At 33.2% G+C, this 16,927-nt stretch overlaps 2 protein-coding genes across 13 annotated transcripts; one reads left to right on the top strand and one right to left on the bottom strand.

Moving 5' to 3' along the window:
* Window positions 1-4,743: 4,743 nt before the first annotated feature.
* LOC147814388 (uncharacterized) lies at window positions 4,744-5,541 on the bottom strand. Its single transcript, XM_087155468.1, has one exon. It carries the CDS (start codon window positions 5,539-5,541, stop codon window positions 4,744-4,746), a length of 798 nt encoding a protein of 265 aa, XP_087011594.1.
* A 748-nt stretch (window positions 5,542-6,289) lies between these two features.
* On the top strand, window positions 6,290-16,524 carry LOC147814389 (uncharacterized). Of its 12 annotated transcripts, none has more exons than XM_087156771.1 (14): window positions 6,320-6,495; window positions 7,191-7,366; window positions 7,594-7,995; window positions 8,674-8,785; window positions 9,017-9,172; window positions 9,253-9,285; window positions 9,451-9,534; window positions 9,765-9,854; window positions 10,293-10,355; window positions 10,546-10,611; window positions 10,781-10,846; window positions 11,016-11,081; window positions 11,251-11,316; window positions 11,751-16,524. In XM_087156771.1, exons 2-14 carry the CDS (start codon window positions 7,195-7,197, stop codon window positions 15,508-15,510), a joined length of 5,136 nt encoding a protein of 1,711 aa, XP_087012897.1. In that variant the 5' UTR covers window positions 6,320-6,495; window positions 7,191-7,194; the 3' UTR covers window positions 15,511-16,524. The 12 variants fall into 12 exon arrangements, with proteins under 12 accessions (XP_087012907.1, XP_087012908.1, XP_087012897.1 ...); XM_087156772.1 differs by having other exon boundaries at window positions 8,677-8,785; XM_087156781.1 differs by lacking the exon at window positions 7,191-7,366 and having other exon boundaries at window positions 6,290-6,495.
* Window positions 16,525-16,927: the final 403 nt, after the last annotated feature.

Consider the following 16,927-nt stretch of genomic DNA (forward strand, 5'->3'; position numbering starts at 1 on the left):
ACATGCCATCGCAATTTCGATCTTCTGCAGAGGGGATGGCTCCCGTGCTTTGGCAGCCCAACGGCCTGCCCTTATGAAAATTTAAGGTATATTTAAGGTTGATTTGAGGTATTAAGGTTGTTTTGAGGTATATTTAAGGTTGCAGAGAAAACAGCAATGAAAATTATACCTCGTAAAGGTTGTAATTAAGGTGTACGAGGTTGATTTATATATACTTCAGCTTGTTTTGAGGTTGTTTAAAATTCACTTCAAATCAACCAGACTGATAAGGAGATTTTTAAGGTATACCAGGTTTATTTTCTTACACTTGTAACAAAGGAGGTATTTTTTAGGTATAAAAATGTTTACCTTATTTCAACTAACGATAAAAAGGTATTTATTGAGGTATATGAAGTCATTTTATTTATACCTAAGCTTATTTTGAGGCTGTTTTAAATTCACTTCAAATCATCCAGACTGATAAGATGATTTTTAAGGTATACGAGGTTGTTTCTCTTACACTTGTAACAAAAGAGGTATTTATGAGGTATAAAAATATCAACCACATTTCAACTAACGAGAGTGAGGTAATTACGAGGCATAAAAAATATACCTTATTTCAACTAAAAAGAGTGAGGTATTTATTGAGGTGTTGAAGTCATTTTATTTATACCTAAGCTTGTTTTAAGGTTGCTTAAAGTGCACTTCATATTAACTAACTCACTTCCCAGAGTTCCATGCGAGCCGGCAAATGGCGTGTGTGTTGACAATCGAAAGTCTATTCGAAATTCGGTAAGTGTGCTTGACATTTATTAATTTAGTTTTATCACTTTTAATAAAATATGCTTCAATTTTGAAACTTAAATTTTATTATTTTTGTTTTAACGACGCATCCTGATCTTAAATAATTTAAGTTGGAGGATATTCTTAGAGGCTATCGTTGTAGGCTTAGCCATAAGAGAGAATAACCGAAATATTTCTCGTCACTGTTTTGGGTAACATTACTGGTGAATCGTTACAGCAGGTTATGCACAGTATATTTTATTGTTTGTAGTTCAGTCAAATAGAACTATTCTTTTTATTTTGCTTAAATGTATATGTTTTAACGTAGCAGTATGCACGCTGATTAATTGAGAAAAATGTTCACAATTTCTCTTATAAGTAAATCATTGAAAATTGAAAGATTTTTAAAATAGCAATTTTGCTTTGAAATTCTACTATAGCTGTATGCTTATCGTTTGGATATTTGTTGTGTGGTGATTAGATTAAATAATATTAAATAAATTGATTCAATAAAATTAATAATCACAACAGTTTAATAATAATTAAAAAAAGAAGAAATCATATTAAGTTACAATGTAAAAGACTGACAAGATTAACGACAGCAGCATTTTAAGAGAGGTGAATGTTCGCCGGCTAGCAAGCCCGAATGAATGTTTATATTCCGCTGTTGCCAGATTCTGGAAACTAAAGTTTGAACACAAGAGATGTTGCCATCACATAAAAAGGTTGAGGGAAATGTTTTGCACTGCCATCTGGCGAGCAGAGTTCATCGCCATCTGGTGAGAAGGTGGTTCACCACAGTACTCCCCCCCAAGTGCCTTGGCACTGAGGTCACAGATATTTGGAGTTGAAACGGACCCTCCTCCCAGATCGAGTCACGTTTGTCTTTGGCAGAACAGTGTTCGTTTCAGCATTTACCATGCTGGAAGTTGACTCTGGGGAAGTAGGTCTGGAGATAGGAACGGATGCTTTGGAAACACTTTCTGTTGAGCTAGTTTTGTCGAAGTTCACAGAAAAACTGGGTTTTAGACGGTCAACACTAATAGTTGTCGGTTTGTTGTTGATGGAGATGGTTAAGAATTTTTCAGCTCTTTCTATGACTTGAAAGGGCCCGTCATAGGGAGTTTGGAGTGGTTTCTTAGCACCACCATGACGGACAAAAACATGGGTGCAGCTCGCAAGGGAAGGGTGGACAAAAGAGCCTGGCTCGCTGTGTGAAGATGCTGGGGGTTGGAGCTAGAGACTGCATCATGTTCTTCAGTTGTTTAACAAACTCGGACGGGTGAGGTTCGTCGCTATTTGATGTAGGAGCAAGGAATTCACCTGGGAGACGAAGTGTCATACCGTAGACAAGTTCGGTAGAAGTGCACTTTAGGTCCTCTTTAAATGCAGAGCGTAGTCCAAGGAGAACAATGGGTAGGGATTCAGTCCATTTAAGTTTGTTGTGGCACTTGAGAGATTGCTTGAGCGAGCGATGAAAACGCTCTACCATGCCATTGCTGACAGGGTGGTAGGGGGTAGTTCTAATATGTTTAACCCCAAGCAATCTTGTCAAAGATGTAAAAAGGGAAGACTGGAATTGTCTCCCTTGGTCCGTCGTGATGATGGAGGGAACACCAAATCTGGACACCCACTGTGACACAAATGCGCGTGCCACAGTCTCAGCTGTTATGTCACCCAAAGGAATGGCTTCTGCCCACCTTGAAAAACGGTCGATGCAGGTAAGAAGATAGGAGAATCCTTCAGAAGGTGGCAGGGGTCCAACGAGGTCTACGTGGACGTGGTCGAATCGACGAGATGGCTGAACAAAAGGTTGTATCGGACTACGGGTGTGTTTGACGACTTTAGATTTCTGGCAGTCCACACAAGCCCGAGTCCAAGTGACAACATCTTTTGCAATTGATGGCCTCACGTAGCGATCTAGAATCAGCTTCTTGGTAGCTCGGATGCCAGGGTGAGACAGGTTATGCAGCTGGTCGAAGACTAATTTTCTGAAGGCAACAGGAACGAAGGGACGCAGCTTGTCTTTTTCAATGTTGCACCAAAGTTTCAATTGGCTTGGTATGGTGACGACTTTCAGCTGAAGCGAGTTTTCGCTGTTTTTTAACAAGTTTTGCAGCTCGGTGTCAGTTTCCTGCGCTAGAGCTAGATCCTCAAATGTCAGGACTTTTAACTCAGAGATTCGCGATAAAGCATCGGCAACGACATTTTCAGAACCGGATATATGCCGAATGTCTGTACAGAATTGAGAAATGAAATCGAGGTGTCTGAGCTGTCGTGGGGAGCAAGAATCAGAATTTTTTGTAAATGCAAAAGTTAAGGGACGATGATCGGTAAATATAATAAAATTTTGTCCTTCTAGCTGGTGCCGAAAATGTTTAATTGAAATGTAGATAGCTAGAAGTTCCCTATCGTACGTGCTGTATTTCATTTCCACTGCACTCAGTTTACGAGAAAAGAAGGCCAATGGTTTCAGACCATCGATAGTTAAGCAATTTAAAACAGCGCCGACCGCGGAATTTGAAGCATCTACATATAAATGCAGATGTTGGTCGGGGGCGTGGTAAACAAGAGTCGCAGCGTCAGCCAGAGCGGATTTACATTTTTGAAATGCAAGATCTGTTTCCTGAGTCCAGAAAACTGGCCGTTTGTCGTTCTTTTTACAATTAGTTAGAAGATCATTTAAAGGCGCCTGTGTTTCAGCTGCATGGGGCAAAAAGCGTCTATAAAAATTTAACATGGCTAAAAATCGCCTGAGCTGAGAAATTGTCTCAGGTTTTGGGAATTCTGAGATTGCGATAACTTTTTCGGGAAGAGTTTTAACTCCTTCGGATGTTATAAGGCAGCCTAAAAACCTTACGGACGATTTACCGAGGACACATTTGTCAGGATTTAATTTAAGACCATATTTAACGAGGCGCGAGAACACTTGATGGAGGTGCTCTACGTGTTCTGTTTCAGACGAGGAGGCAATTAAAATATCGTCGAAATATGGTACGCAAAATTCGAGGTTAGATAAAACTTGATGGATATGTCGTTGAAAGGTTTGACCTGCATTTCGAAGGCCAAATGGCATAGTGGTGTACTCAAATAAGCCAAATGGAGTGGTTACAGCAGTCTTTGGAATGTCCGCAGGGTGAATAGCAATTTGGTGATAAGCTCTTGCTAAATCAATAGTAGAGAATATCGTTTTTCCATGTAGGTTTTGTGTACAATCGTGAATGTGGGGAATTGGGTACTTATCGGGTACAGTAATTGAGTTTAGTTTGCGGTAGTCACCACACGGACGAATGTCACCATTCGCTTTTTTCACGACGTGAAGAGGGCTTGCCCACGGACTTTTTGATGGTCGAATTATGCCTTGAGAAATTAAATATTCGAATTCTTTCTTTACAGCATTTTGGACATTTGGCGCGAGTCTGCGGGGTTTTGAAGAAACTGGAGGGCCTTTCGTTTCGATATGGTGAAATACCTGAGTTGTTTGGTTATTAGTAATAGGTTGAGAAGGGTTGATCAACTCAGGATATTGACTTAAGATCTTATCAAATTGAGTATTTCCGACTAAAATAGCTATATTAGATGATTCGGAGTCGATATTTATAAGTTGACCGTTAGACGAAAGTTTAGTATTTGCATCAATAACTCTATGGTTTTTAGCGTCAACAAGTAAGTCAAAATGTTTTAAGAAATCAATTCCTATGATAGGTTGTCGCACGTCAGCAATAACAAAAGGCCAATTGAACTGGCGTCGCAGGTTTAAATCAAGCATAATACGTTTAGTTCCATACGTTGGTATTTTTGTGCCGTTGGCGGCATACAAAGTTAAATTGTTTAAAGATTTCGAGTTAGAGGCATAGGTTTTTGGAATTACAGAAACGTCTGCACCAGTGTCAATTAAAAAAGTCATTTTAGAGGAGGAATCGGCCAATAAGACACGGTTGACGAGGCGGTCGTTGTTTTGGCCAGGAGACGATCGCCGATTTAGTTTTCCGAAACAAAACAGCACGGCGGCGTACATTTCTTTGCCCTATTACCGAAGTTTGTGTGGTAAAAACATTGACCATTAATTGGTTCTTTAAATTGCCGGTACTTTTGCGAATTACTGCGTCGTCTAAAATGTTTGGCTGGTTGATTTCGAGACTCAGCCCTTTGCTTGTGAACCAACGTAGTTAACTCACTAACTTGCTTAGATAATTGAGCTATCTGAGCTTCCATTTCGCCTGAGGTTTGTTGTTTATCTGTTGTTGCAGCGTTAATCGAATGCGGATTCCAAGTTTCATGAATTTTGTCTGCAACGATAGCTAATTGGTTTAGCTCTTGATTTAGGGCTGCCAAAATGGATTGCGTATTGTTTGGCAATCTACCCAACCATAGTGATTTCAGCAGCGCTTCTCCTACGGACGAGCCAGCTAAGGAACGCATGCGCGCAAGTAACTGGGAGGGACGCTGATCGCCCAATTCCAAACCTTGGAGTAATGTGCGAATTTTCGAAGATTCGCTCTCGGAATGCGAATCTATTAAGCGCTTTTTAATAGCAGAATACGGAAGATTGTCAGGTGGAGTAATTAGTATGTCACTGACAGAGGTTAGTACGTCAGCGTCAAGAGCTGCTACCACGTGATTAAATTTTGTTAGTTCAGTAGTTATATTAGCTAATGAAAATTGAGCCTCCAACCTAACAAACCATAGCGTAGGATTTGATTTCCAGAAGGGGGGTGGTTTTACAGAGACATGTGCAATTTGTGCCTCTGGGGTGATGGGGCCATCATCACCAGCCATTATTACAAAATCAAAATTTGCCAAAAACAAATGAAAAAGAAATTTAGAATGTTTTTTTTAAGGGTGAAAATGAAGAATTACGATCCGGAAATATTTTACGTGAATTTTGTACACATTTTTAAGCTAAATTCAGAATTTTACAGATAACACGGTAAGTAAACAATTATGCGTGAACTGAGTGCAGGAGGAAACACAAATACACAGTATTTCTTAAAAAAAAAATCAAAGAGTAAAAATTAATTAAACATACCATTTTGAAGCAGCTCGAGGATCGATTTCACGTGCACATACGATACATGAAAGAAAAATAAATGTTTGCATCTTTATATAATAAAATTGTTGTTAACCTTAATTTTTAAGAAAACATTTAGAAATATTTAAGGTCGAGAGCAATCGGCATAAAATTTGAGCCGATGATTAAAGATTTAGAAAGTTACGCGTTATATTCATTGAGGGTCACCAATCTGTGGTGATTAGATTAAATAATATTAAATAAATTGATTCAATAAAATTAATAATCACAACAGTTTAATAATAATTAAAAAAAGAAGAAATCATATTAAGTTACAATGTAAAAGACTGACAAGATTAACGACAGCAGCATTTTAAGAGAGGTGAATGTTCGCCGGCTAGCAAGCCCGAATGAATGTTTATGAGTTTCATAGATATAAGGAACCCGTAAGAGGAAGTGAAGGTCCTATCTTCCCGGTGGCAACGGATAAAAGGTTACCTTTTTTTTTCTCGCGGCGACTTTCTGTGGTTTATGGTCGCCAGTTGTAATCAGCTTTGGCTTAACAACATCATAACAGTGCTTGCTGTATTGTTTGTTGTTCAAAATCTTTTTGAGCGTGCGTGTATGTGATTTTTGCACGTTTGTTTGAGATTGTGCTTTATTTTGTATGTATTTACAGCTTTTATTTTAGGGATTGTGATTGTAAAGTATTATCAAATATCGTAAGTTAATTTTTTTTTTACTCTTTATCTTGATTTATTTTTCACGTGTGAAATTAATATGGTAATTTAAAATTAACTCCAATAACAATCATTTGTTGTATCATCTATTATTTCTACCACGTGTTTTAATGTAAAAATAAAATTTCCTACATAATAATGTAGCAATGTGTACACGTGTTACTACATAATAATTTCTTAATTCCTACATGTGTAATGGTTGAATTTAATTGCTAGTGTTAAATATGTTTCACGAGTTTCAATGCTAATTTAAAAATTATTTATTCCTGGTATTGATACTACAAAATTCTTTGATTAAAGTTAATAGTAATTGTATACTCTTTACAATATTAATGCATTCAAGTATTTCAACTTTATCATGTACATTTTGATATAACAAACTTGTAATTAATACTCAATGTAAATAATATTTTGGATATTTTCTAATAGAGCAATTTATAACATAACATACTAAAAATACATCCAATGATGTGGGCAAGAATTTTACTGGGAAAAAGTGATAATCTATTTAGTTTGATGATCTATTTTTTAGCTCCAATTTGATTGGAGTAATCACTATAATACTAAGTCTAAATAACTACTATGTGCTTAAAAAACTAATATATTATGATTTTTATATATTTGTTATTACATGGCTTATGATGATGATTGTTTTTTTTCATATATAATTTTTTTAGCGAGATGAAGGTTTTAATCATCGGTGACTCCATGTGTAAGTATTTAAGACCCCACATACCTGATAATGTTATGGGGCATAAGGTACATGTAAGGAGTTTCCCTGGATTTAAGATAAAAGGTTTGATTGAGAAGGTAAAAGAGGTAAATGGATTTGGTGTTGTTGTCCTTCATATTGGTAAGTAACTTATCGGTATTGGTTTAATTTGGATTATTGCTGTTTATTATTAGCATTTTATAATTTAAAATTTATTTTTACATTGTGATAATTTTTGTTTAATAGTGAATACCAGGAATGTAATGACAAATGAACCGAATAATTTTAATTTCCTATGTATCCTATTGAAACATTACCTAAGTAGTGATAGGTCAGTCCAAATTTAAATTAAAAAGTTTTAATTTCAGGTTCAAATGATTGTGATAAAGACGCCAAAGAAAATTTCTCTGCATACCAGCAGTTACTTAAGGAAGTGGAGGTTGAGAATCCAAACTGTCAGATTTTCATCACCAAAATATTCAAACGAAGACCAAATGGCTTTTTACCAGTTCAACGACGGCTTTCTGAAAGGCGGAGATTGAGAAACTGGAATTCTAATGTTGAAGCCTTAAATGAAATGCTAAGTAATGAAGCCGTGAGGAATGCAAATCTCCACTTTTGCTGTTCTCCTAAAGTCAATTGGGACAGATACCTAGGGCGTGATGGTGTGCATTTTGATAGGACAGGAAATGAGATCTTTGCTGAGTACATGACTGTTATTTTGTCTGGATACTTTGCATGGCTTTTAAAATGCAAAACTGAGAGAACAGGTCTGTAGAGTGTTGTATCATTTTATTTCCAATTTTTTTTTCTGTATTGACGTGTGTTTCCTTTAGTATTTTTTGAAGAAAATATTTAATGTATATTTTTATGAATTGAATTGCTTTTTATGTGTGAGGCTTAAAATGGTCTACTTTTTTCATATCTGTTCTTGCTAATAGCGTTTAACATAAGTTTATAGATTAATTATTTTGTTTATATTTGAGAGTGGTTAAATATAATTTTTCTTTGGTAGAATGGTTGCTGACATGTAAGTTTTTATTTTAGTTTGTTATATTAAAATGTTAGTTTACGCTAAACTTGGCTTATAAATTTTAAGTACTAAGTATTTTAAGTTTTAATTACTACTAGGTAGTAGTGTTTAGTTTTACAATCTCTTCAAGTGGTAGGTTTTTGAATGTAATCCCTTTAAAAGATTTAAATTTGAAGCTTAAATTAGTTTTATGTAATTATGTAGCTATATTATATTGATTATGACTTATTATTAAGCAAAGATACTTATTGTGTAGGTAGGTTTCTTTCATATTGTTGTCAAAATTTCAGACATTGTTTTGATGAGGTTATCTGACCAAAGAATTTGTTGTGATTTATCAAGCTGTGTGTGTGTGAGGTCTATGGTTTTTATTTGGTTTTACATCTTATAGATTTTGATTTATTTTTGTGTTTAGTAGTGTCCTTGTCTAAGACACCTGTACTCAAAGTCGCTCAGCACTCAGAGACACCAAAGGCGGAAAGAAAGCAAGAACTTTATTCTGCCATTTTAAAGAGAGGTTTAAAGAGGTAAATAGTTTATGAACCTTTGGTGCTATTTTTTAAAATTTGCACTTGTCAGCAAACAAGTTCAGTAACACAATTTAGTTTTAATTATGTGGTATTAGCTTATTGCTAGTAAAGCTAATAACCAAGGTATTTTCTGTTAATGCAAATAATAAGTAATATGATTAAGATTAATCGCATTTATATTAATCCATCATTTTAATTCGAATGTTAATATTGTGATAATGATTTTAGGGCTATTCCTGTTTCTGATCTTCCCTGTGAAACGGATAAAGCTAAGGATTCGAGTACAGATGAACCACCCACATCTGTTATTTTGCCCCTTGCCACTGAATTGCATAGTGAGGCTAAATGTAACAGCAGTTCAGGCTGGACTCTTGTTGGCCGAAGGTATTTATATTATATGTGATTTGTTTACTGGTTTTTAAGGTTTAATGGAGGCTATAATTTATTTATTAATTCTCTTCTAGGCGTGGATGCAAAGGACAAAAATTTTCATCATTGTAAGTGACATTTTATGTTTATTAGTGTAGTTTATCAAGTTAATGTTAATATTCGTTCTATGAGAACTAATAAATGATTTGGTTTTTTTATATTTTTTTTATTAGTGTTGGGCTTATGACAAGATTTTATATTTACTGGCTATGAGTGATTGTTTTGTATTATAGGTGTGAGGAAGTGCCATGCCCAAAAGGATTGATTTGTTCTGGAGCTAAAGAAGACTATGCTGATACTGATTGTACAGTTTCTCAGTAAGTTTTTTTCTTCCTTCCTTTAAAGGTTCTCCTTTCTATTTCATTGTTCTACTGTGTAGATTTTCATTGTGTTATAGATATAAGGAAGCATTTTATTTTGCAAAAGTCTAGAACAAATCCAGTTGTCTCTAAATATTTTTTTCTTTTTGTAAATATTCTCCATTTACAATTCGTCCATCTACAACTGTTTGTTTTTGTAAACTGAAGCCACCTCTTTATATTTATAGGTTTGCCTCCTTCTATGGCAAAAAGTCTAAGAGAAGGGATTGTTCTGTTACAAAAGTAAAGAATGCGGGATCTAAAGATACAATTTCTGGGTTAGTGTTATTTTCTTCATTCTCCAATGCTTTCTAAGTATTGTTCAGAATTTTGCTCATTTCTGTTTAATCATTTTGCTTTGTAGATTTTTTTTCCCCTTATGAATGTGAAGAAGCCAATGCCAGAGCCAAGAATATGTGCAGTAGTTTTTTAAATGTGTTTTTTTTTTTTTTTTTTTTTAAATCCATTTAATGCTTTTGTTAGTTCTACATCTGCAATTAATTGTAGATGTAGAAGACTTTCTATACATACGTGCAGTTTATATATGTGTATGTTTGTTATATATGTGGATGTTATATATTTTTATACATTTGACGCAGTTGTTCCAAACATACAATAAATTGCCTTTGTTTGAATGTATACCTACCAGACCTACTTCATAATAAATATATGTCTGTTGAAAAATATGTTACTACATATACATTTATTTATTTCAGGCGCAATAAGTCTAGAACTGTTGCAAAGAAGGAAAAGACTGCTTCTGGATGTTCAAATTCTGAGTTAGTGTTGCTTTCTTTTTCTCTAATTCTTTGAAAGTGTAGATAAGAATTTTAAATGAAAGATTTATCCCCTGTTAGACACAATTTTTCCAAACATGCAATAAATTGCCTTTGAATGTATATGAAGTCTTCATAATAAATATATGTATGTTTAAAAATATGTTATTACATATACATTTATTTATTTCAGTCGCAATAAGTCTAGGAGAGCTGTTCCTAAGGAAGAAAATACTACTTCTGGCTGTTCAGTTACTGGGTTAGTGTTATTTTCTTCTTTTTCTAATTCTTTGAAAGTGTAGATAAGAATTTTCCTGTTAGGCACAATTGTTCCAAATATACGATAAATTGCCTTTGTTTGAATGTATAAGAAGACTTCATATGTATGTTTAAAAATATGTTATTACATATAAATTTATTTATTTCAGTCGCAATAAGTCTAGGAGAGCTGTTCCTAAGGAAGAAAATACTACTTCTGGCTGTTCAGTTACTGGGTTAGTGTTATTTTCTTCTTTTTCTAATTCTTTGAAAGTGTAGATAAGAATTTTCCTGTTAGGCACAATTGTTCCAAATATACGATAAATTGCCTTTGTTTGAATGTATAAGAAGACTTCATATGTATGTTTAAAAATATGTTATTACATATAAATTTATTTATTTCAGTCGCAATAAGTCTAGGAGAGCTGTTCCTAAGGAAGAAAATACTACTTCTGGCTGTTCAGTTACTGGGTTAGTGTTATTTTCTTCTTTTTCTAATTCTTTGAAAGTGTAGATAAGAATTTTCCTGTTAGGCACAATTGTTCCAAATATACGATAAATTGCCTTTGTTTGAATGTATAAGAAGACTTCATATGTATGTTTAAAAATATGTTATTACATATAAATTTATTTATTTCAGTCGCAATAAGTCTAGGAGAACTGTTGCTAAGGAAGAAAGTACTACTTCTGGCTGTTCAGTTTCTGGGTTAGTGTTATTTTCTTTTTTCTCCAATTCTTTTGAACTGCTGTTCAGGATTTTTTTCTTCTCCCTCATTTACTATACATCCTTTTACTGCCTTACTTTTTCATTGTATGATAAGTGTAAGTAATCATTTAAGGACACCAAAGTCAACTATAATTCTAGTAGTTATCAAATATTTTTTTTTAAGTAAATTATTCTTCATTAGACAGTGTACATTTAATTCTAAATGTACGACCAAATACTTTTGTTAAATTGTGCAAAAGTTTGCATGCATTGTGTATTTTACTTTTTTCAGCACAATGCAACATAATTTTTTTATATATATATGGTTTTTGAAGTATAGTTCCTTGATTTTTTTTCCCTTTTACTTAGATGATCTTTGCAATCTATATTTTGCATTGTCTTTTACTTATTTTTCTTTGTTATCTTACACACAGGCATAATTGTGAAAATTGCATTTGCTTAAAAGACAGTGACTGTATGCATTCCTTTCAAGTAAGTCCAAGTTTGTTGTTAACATCTGATAGTTATAGTTTAGGTTATTTAGATGATAATAGTTTTAAGTTTTTGTTTCATTACTATGCAAATCAGACATTTTCTTCAAGTATTCTCAAACAATCAGTTTTAGATAGTTATAGTTTAAGTTATGCTAATTATATAACTCATTCATTTTTTTATAATTCTCATTCCCCTCTAGTTACTTCTTTAAGGTATCCTGTTTGGTCAGTGTCAGGTTATAGTTTTAGTTATTTAGATATATTTAGTAAGCATTTATTAGTTAATATAGCTAACTATTCTTGTTGTGGTGGTGCTCCCAAAACTGCTTATGAAAAGTATTGTGCTTTATGTAAGAAAACTTACCATTCCTCGTCTTCATTTAGTAACCATCGTAAAAACTGCAATTCAGCTCTTCCTGCAACTTTGGATAATGAGAGTTGTGAGACTCTAAAATGCGATAGTTGTTCAAAGACATTTCCGTTTAAGTCCCATTTAATTCGACATAGTAATTGTTGTCCTAATCTTGCATACCCTTGTCCGTATCATGAGTGTAATTACAGGTTTCGTTTTGTTTTGCATGCCATAAAGCATAGTATTGATGAGCATGGTATAGATATGAATGTGACTCAGCTGAATTTCAAAGATATGCAAAGTTTTGACAAATGGTTGGATAATGAATCTGCAAGAACATATTCAAGTTTTAAGAAAGATACTGGAAGAAAGATTTCTAATGATGGAAAAAGTTTCTATTCATACTACACTTGCCAATTTTCCAGATCATTGATAAATGTAGCTGAAAGAAAGACTAGCAGAAAAAATTTAAAAGGAGTTATACCTACCGATGTAGCTTGCATGGCCCGAGTAATCTGTTGTGAGAAACCAGATGGAATTGCTGTTCAGTACTTTTCTAATCATAATCATGCATTGACTGAAGAAAATATCAAGTTCCAACCTCTTAAGAAGACGTTTCGAAATTTTGTTAAAGCAAGTGCTCAACTAGGAATCCCAGCTTCTAAGGTTATTGATAGTGTTCGAGTTGATAGGAATATGAGAGATGAAAATGATGTCATTATTAAGGAGTCGCTTCTTACAAACAGCAAATTAAAATATTATTATGATACTGTCAGGTCCTCTTCATTACTTCATAAAGATGATGCAATGGCTGTCCATCTTTTGGTAAACAATATGATGCAGTGGAAATATAATCCTGTCCTCTTGTATAAACCTCAATTTCAAGATGTTGTTTTAGGTCCTACGGATGTAAAAATTAACTTACCCCAAGATTCATTTGTTTTAGGTATACAGACAGCCCAACAAAACAAAATGCTGAAAATTAATGGTAACAAAATTTTGTGTATTGATTCCACACATAAAACTAATGAGCATGATTTTTATTTACTTAATTTATTGGTCCAGGATGAATATGGATGTGGTTATGCGGTTGCACATTTTATTGTTAGTAAATTAGATAAAGATATAATGATTTGTTGTTTTACCAGCATTAAAGACAGGGTCCAAGACTTACAGGTATCAAATATTATGACAGATGATGACAAGACTACTGGCCCTGCATTTCAGATAGTTTTTGGCAGTAATATTCACCATCTTTTATGCAAATGGCATATCCATAGGGCTTGGAATAGGAAATTAAATTCTTCTGTTTCAGATATAACAATGAAGAAAGAAATATATGCCTGTTTAGTTGCTATTCTAGAAGAGCCATCCATTAATAAATTTAATGATATGATAGATTATTTCAAAAGAAGATATATTGTCAAGGCACCTATATTTGTTAATTACTTTATTGATAATTATTGTACGAAAGATAGAAGACCTCTCTGGAGTATGTGTCATCGTCAATTTCCGCATGCGAATACTGACACAAATATGTACTGCGAATCTTTTCACAATAAATTAAAGACACATTATTTAAAGCGTAAATTCAATCGAAGGGTAGATGTTTTAATAAATACTTTATTAAAGATAGAAGAAGATACATATTCAGAGCATACGTTAAAGAAGACAACGGGTATTCCGCACTGTTCATACCCTCCTACATATTATAAGCGACATTATGATGGAATGAAGATAAAAGACGAAGATGTTGAAAAAATTACAGAAAATACCTGGCTAGTGAAGTCTCAGAATAATATTAAAATTAAGTATGAAATAGCAAAACTTAGGGAAGAATGTCTTAGTATTAGTGAGTGTTACACAAAGTGTATTAAATTGCCCTGTTTAAATCTTTGTATGCATATGTATAAATGTGAATGCCTAGATAATCATCCTATTTGCAAGCATATACATAAAATACATTCTATAAGTTTCCGACAAATCCCATTCATTGAGCTTAGTTCAAAAGAAGACATTGACACAGATGAAGACAAAAAGACAGCACCTTTACCAAACCATATTTTAAAGGATGTTAAAGCAAATGATGATGAAATAGAAGAATCTTTACAAGAGCATGAATCAAGTATAAATGTTAAAGTAAATGCAAATGAAAATAGAGAGTTGGTTTTGACAAATATTACTTTGGGCCACTCAGAATTCCCTCCTACCATTGTAGGCTCAAAAGGGACAGCTTTTAATTCTTATTCGGATGTGGAGGCTAAAATGAAAGAAAACAGTATTTTGTTGACTAGGTTAGGTAGTTTAGTACAAGATAAGACTATTCAGAGCACCATTTTACCATTCATAAATAATAGTTTAAAAAATTTGATTTCTTTATGTGAGGGATTGCAAGGGCAAGATAAACTTAAAAAACTGCAGAGTTTTTCTCCTACATTGAATATTTCACCCAATCGACATTTAGATAAGCAATTAGTTTTTAAGCGTACGTCTAGAAAACCAAAGCGAAAGGCTGTTGGATATCCTAATGATTTTCTTAAAAGATTAGCTCGCGATTGTTTAGACGAAGATAATTCTATATTTATTGATAGTAAAGATGAAGTGTGCAAGAAATTAACAGGTTCTTTTACTCCCAAAATGGATTATGTTTCCAACTATAGTGAGATAGTTTTGCGTGTATCTGATATACAACTGCATTTTTATGAAATTAAATCTTTAGACCCGTTCATATCTGAAAGAGAGATTGAAAATTTAGTAAAATCTTCATCGATTTTTGTTAGGGGTTGGTTGTATGACAGTATTATTGATGCCTTTAATTCCAAAATTTTGCAGGATAAAAATTCATTAGCAGCCTCTTGTATGCATTCTCAAGTCTTAATTAGTGGGGGTAGTCTTGCCAATGCTTTTAATTTAAATAAACTACAGGGGCGTGATTATTTGTTTATACCAATTAATTTATATCAACACTGGGTTTTATTAGTTGTTAAATTAAGACAGCGTAAGTTTAATTTCTATGATCCTTTAGGTTTTGGGAATGAAGATCGGTACATTACAGTTTTGGATTTGTGGAGGGCCCAATTAAATATTATAATGTCAGAAAGTAACCAATGGCCTGTCTTTTATCCTTTCCATACAAAGCAGGAAGATGCAATGAATTGTGGTGTATTTATTTCATATTTCATTAGTAGACTGTTAGATAATAAAAATGTAACTGATAAATTTAACACTGTAGAATTTCGTCGTTATATGTATGCTATAATTTCAGGTAATTGTTTAAGTAATGTTAGGTACACTCCATCAGTCGAATCTATTTCATGTAGTACATGTAGGCAGGGCCATATGCATTAATTAGATTTTATTTATAGTATCATAAATTAATTATAAGATTACACTAAAATATTAAGGTGATTAAAGGCTATTTTTTTTTATTAATGTTATTGATTTTATTAACAGTGATTCACCATTTATGTTTCATCTAAATATAATGCGAGGCAGAGCAATCCATATTTAGTTGACTATAGGCCTTCTTAATTATAAATATTAAAGGAACTTTAATTTTAAGTTGCAAAACTCTTCAGGTTGTGTTAAAAGTATTAAGTAATATTTGTCCATTGTTATTTGGGATAAGATAGATGGTGATTTGCTGTATGGTGCCATATCCATTACTTAAAAGCAATTAATTGGTTAGTATCTTTTGGTTAATAATAGTTATAAGTTAATATCTTTTTTAGTTTAAAATTTTTTGTTGGTAGTAAATATTATCAATGGTTATGGCACAAAAGGAATATATGCCTCCTGGGGAACCCGCCTTGCTACATGCTGTTAGGTTGTTCCATATCGGGTTATAATAATTTTTATCCGATTTAATGTTAATTAACTATGTAATTTTAAGTCTTTTAATTTACGGGTTAAAATTTAGTGAGCATTAAGAAATATTTTGATCATTTTGCTTTTTGTGGAAGATTATTTTTTATTTATGGGAAGGCAAAGTTCTGTAATTTTGGGATATTTTTAAATATATATGGAACTGCCTAATAAAAGGGGTCAACGCATCTGTATAACCATACCCCCTGGGTGATGTGGAAACTGGTTACTAATTGCTTTGTCTTTTTTTTTTCATGCCTACGGAGAGGACCTTTTGGAGACCTTGGAGATAGCAGCTATTCTTCTAGTCAACTGTTCTACAAAATCCACTGTCCAGTATCTGTATTCTGTGATAAAAGTTTGATCCATAGGAAGAAATATTCTAATTTTTGTAAAGATGTTCATTCTTAACTTTTGTACTCAATTTCAAATGGAGAAAATTATTACAATGTGATTTTTGTATAATAAATATATCTTTGTTTGATTTTTATGCAAAAACGACTGTGTTGTTCTGTAATTTTTAGCAAGTTTGCATTTTTAATACTCTAAAGTGATGTGTTGGTAGTGGTCAAAAGATTTTTTAAAGAGTTGCATTAGTTCTCATTTTTATTAAGAATGCAAACTACATAATCTTATAATTAAAATATACTTTCTTTAAGAGAGGACTTGTTCCGTTAGCATAAAAAATTATTAAATATGCTTCATTGATTTATTAAATTTTAAAAGAAGATGTAATTATTTTTCCTTCAAAAATTACTCTTAAGAAACAATATTTTACAATGATAAAGAAGAGGAAAAGTATCCACTATCCATCTAGATTTTTCATCTGTCACTGCTAGAAAAAAGTAATAGCTGTCATAATTTTAGCTTCTGTGACTATGTTACAGTATTCAAGTTAATT

Source organism: Parasteatoda tepidariorum, chromosome 2 (assembly GCF_982258835.1).
Source record: "Parasteatoda tepidariorum strain Cologne lab strain chromosome 2, Ptep-v5.0, whole genome shotgun sequence".
NCBI lineage: Eukaryota > Metazoa > Arthropoda > Arachnida > Araneae > Theridiidae > Parasteatoda > Parasteatoda tepidariorum.

Excerpts from the sequence above, each read along its gene's own strand:
- LOC147814388 (XM_087155468.1), bottom strand. The coding sequence starts at position 5,541 with ATGGCTGGTGATGATGGCCCCATCACCCCAGAGGCACAAATTGCACAT.
- LOC147814389 (XM_087156771.1), top strand. The coding sequence starts at position 7,195 with ATGAAGGTTTTAATCATCGGTGACTCCATGTGTAAGTATTTAAGACCC. Across the intron at positions 9,535-9,764 it reads ACTGATTGTACAGTTTCTCA|GTTTGCCTCCTTCTATGGCA; the intron begins GTAAGTTTTTTT and ends TTATATTTATAG. Across the intron at positions 10,612-10,780 it reads TCTGGCTGTTCAGTTACTGG|TCGCAATAAGTCTAGGAGAG; the intron begins GTTAGTGTTATT and ends TATTTATTTCAG.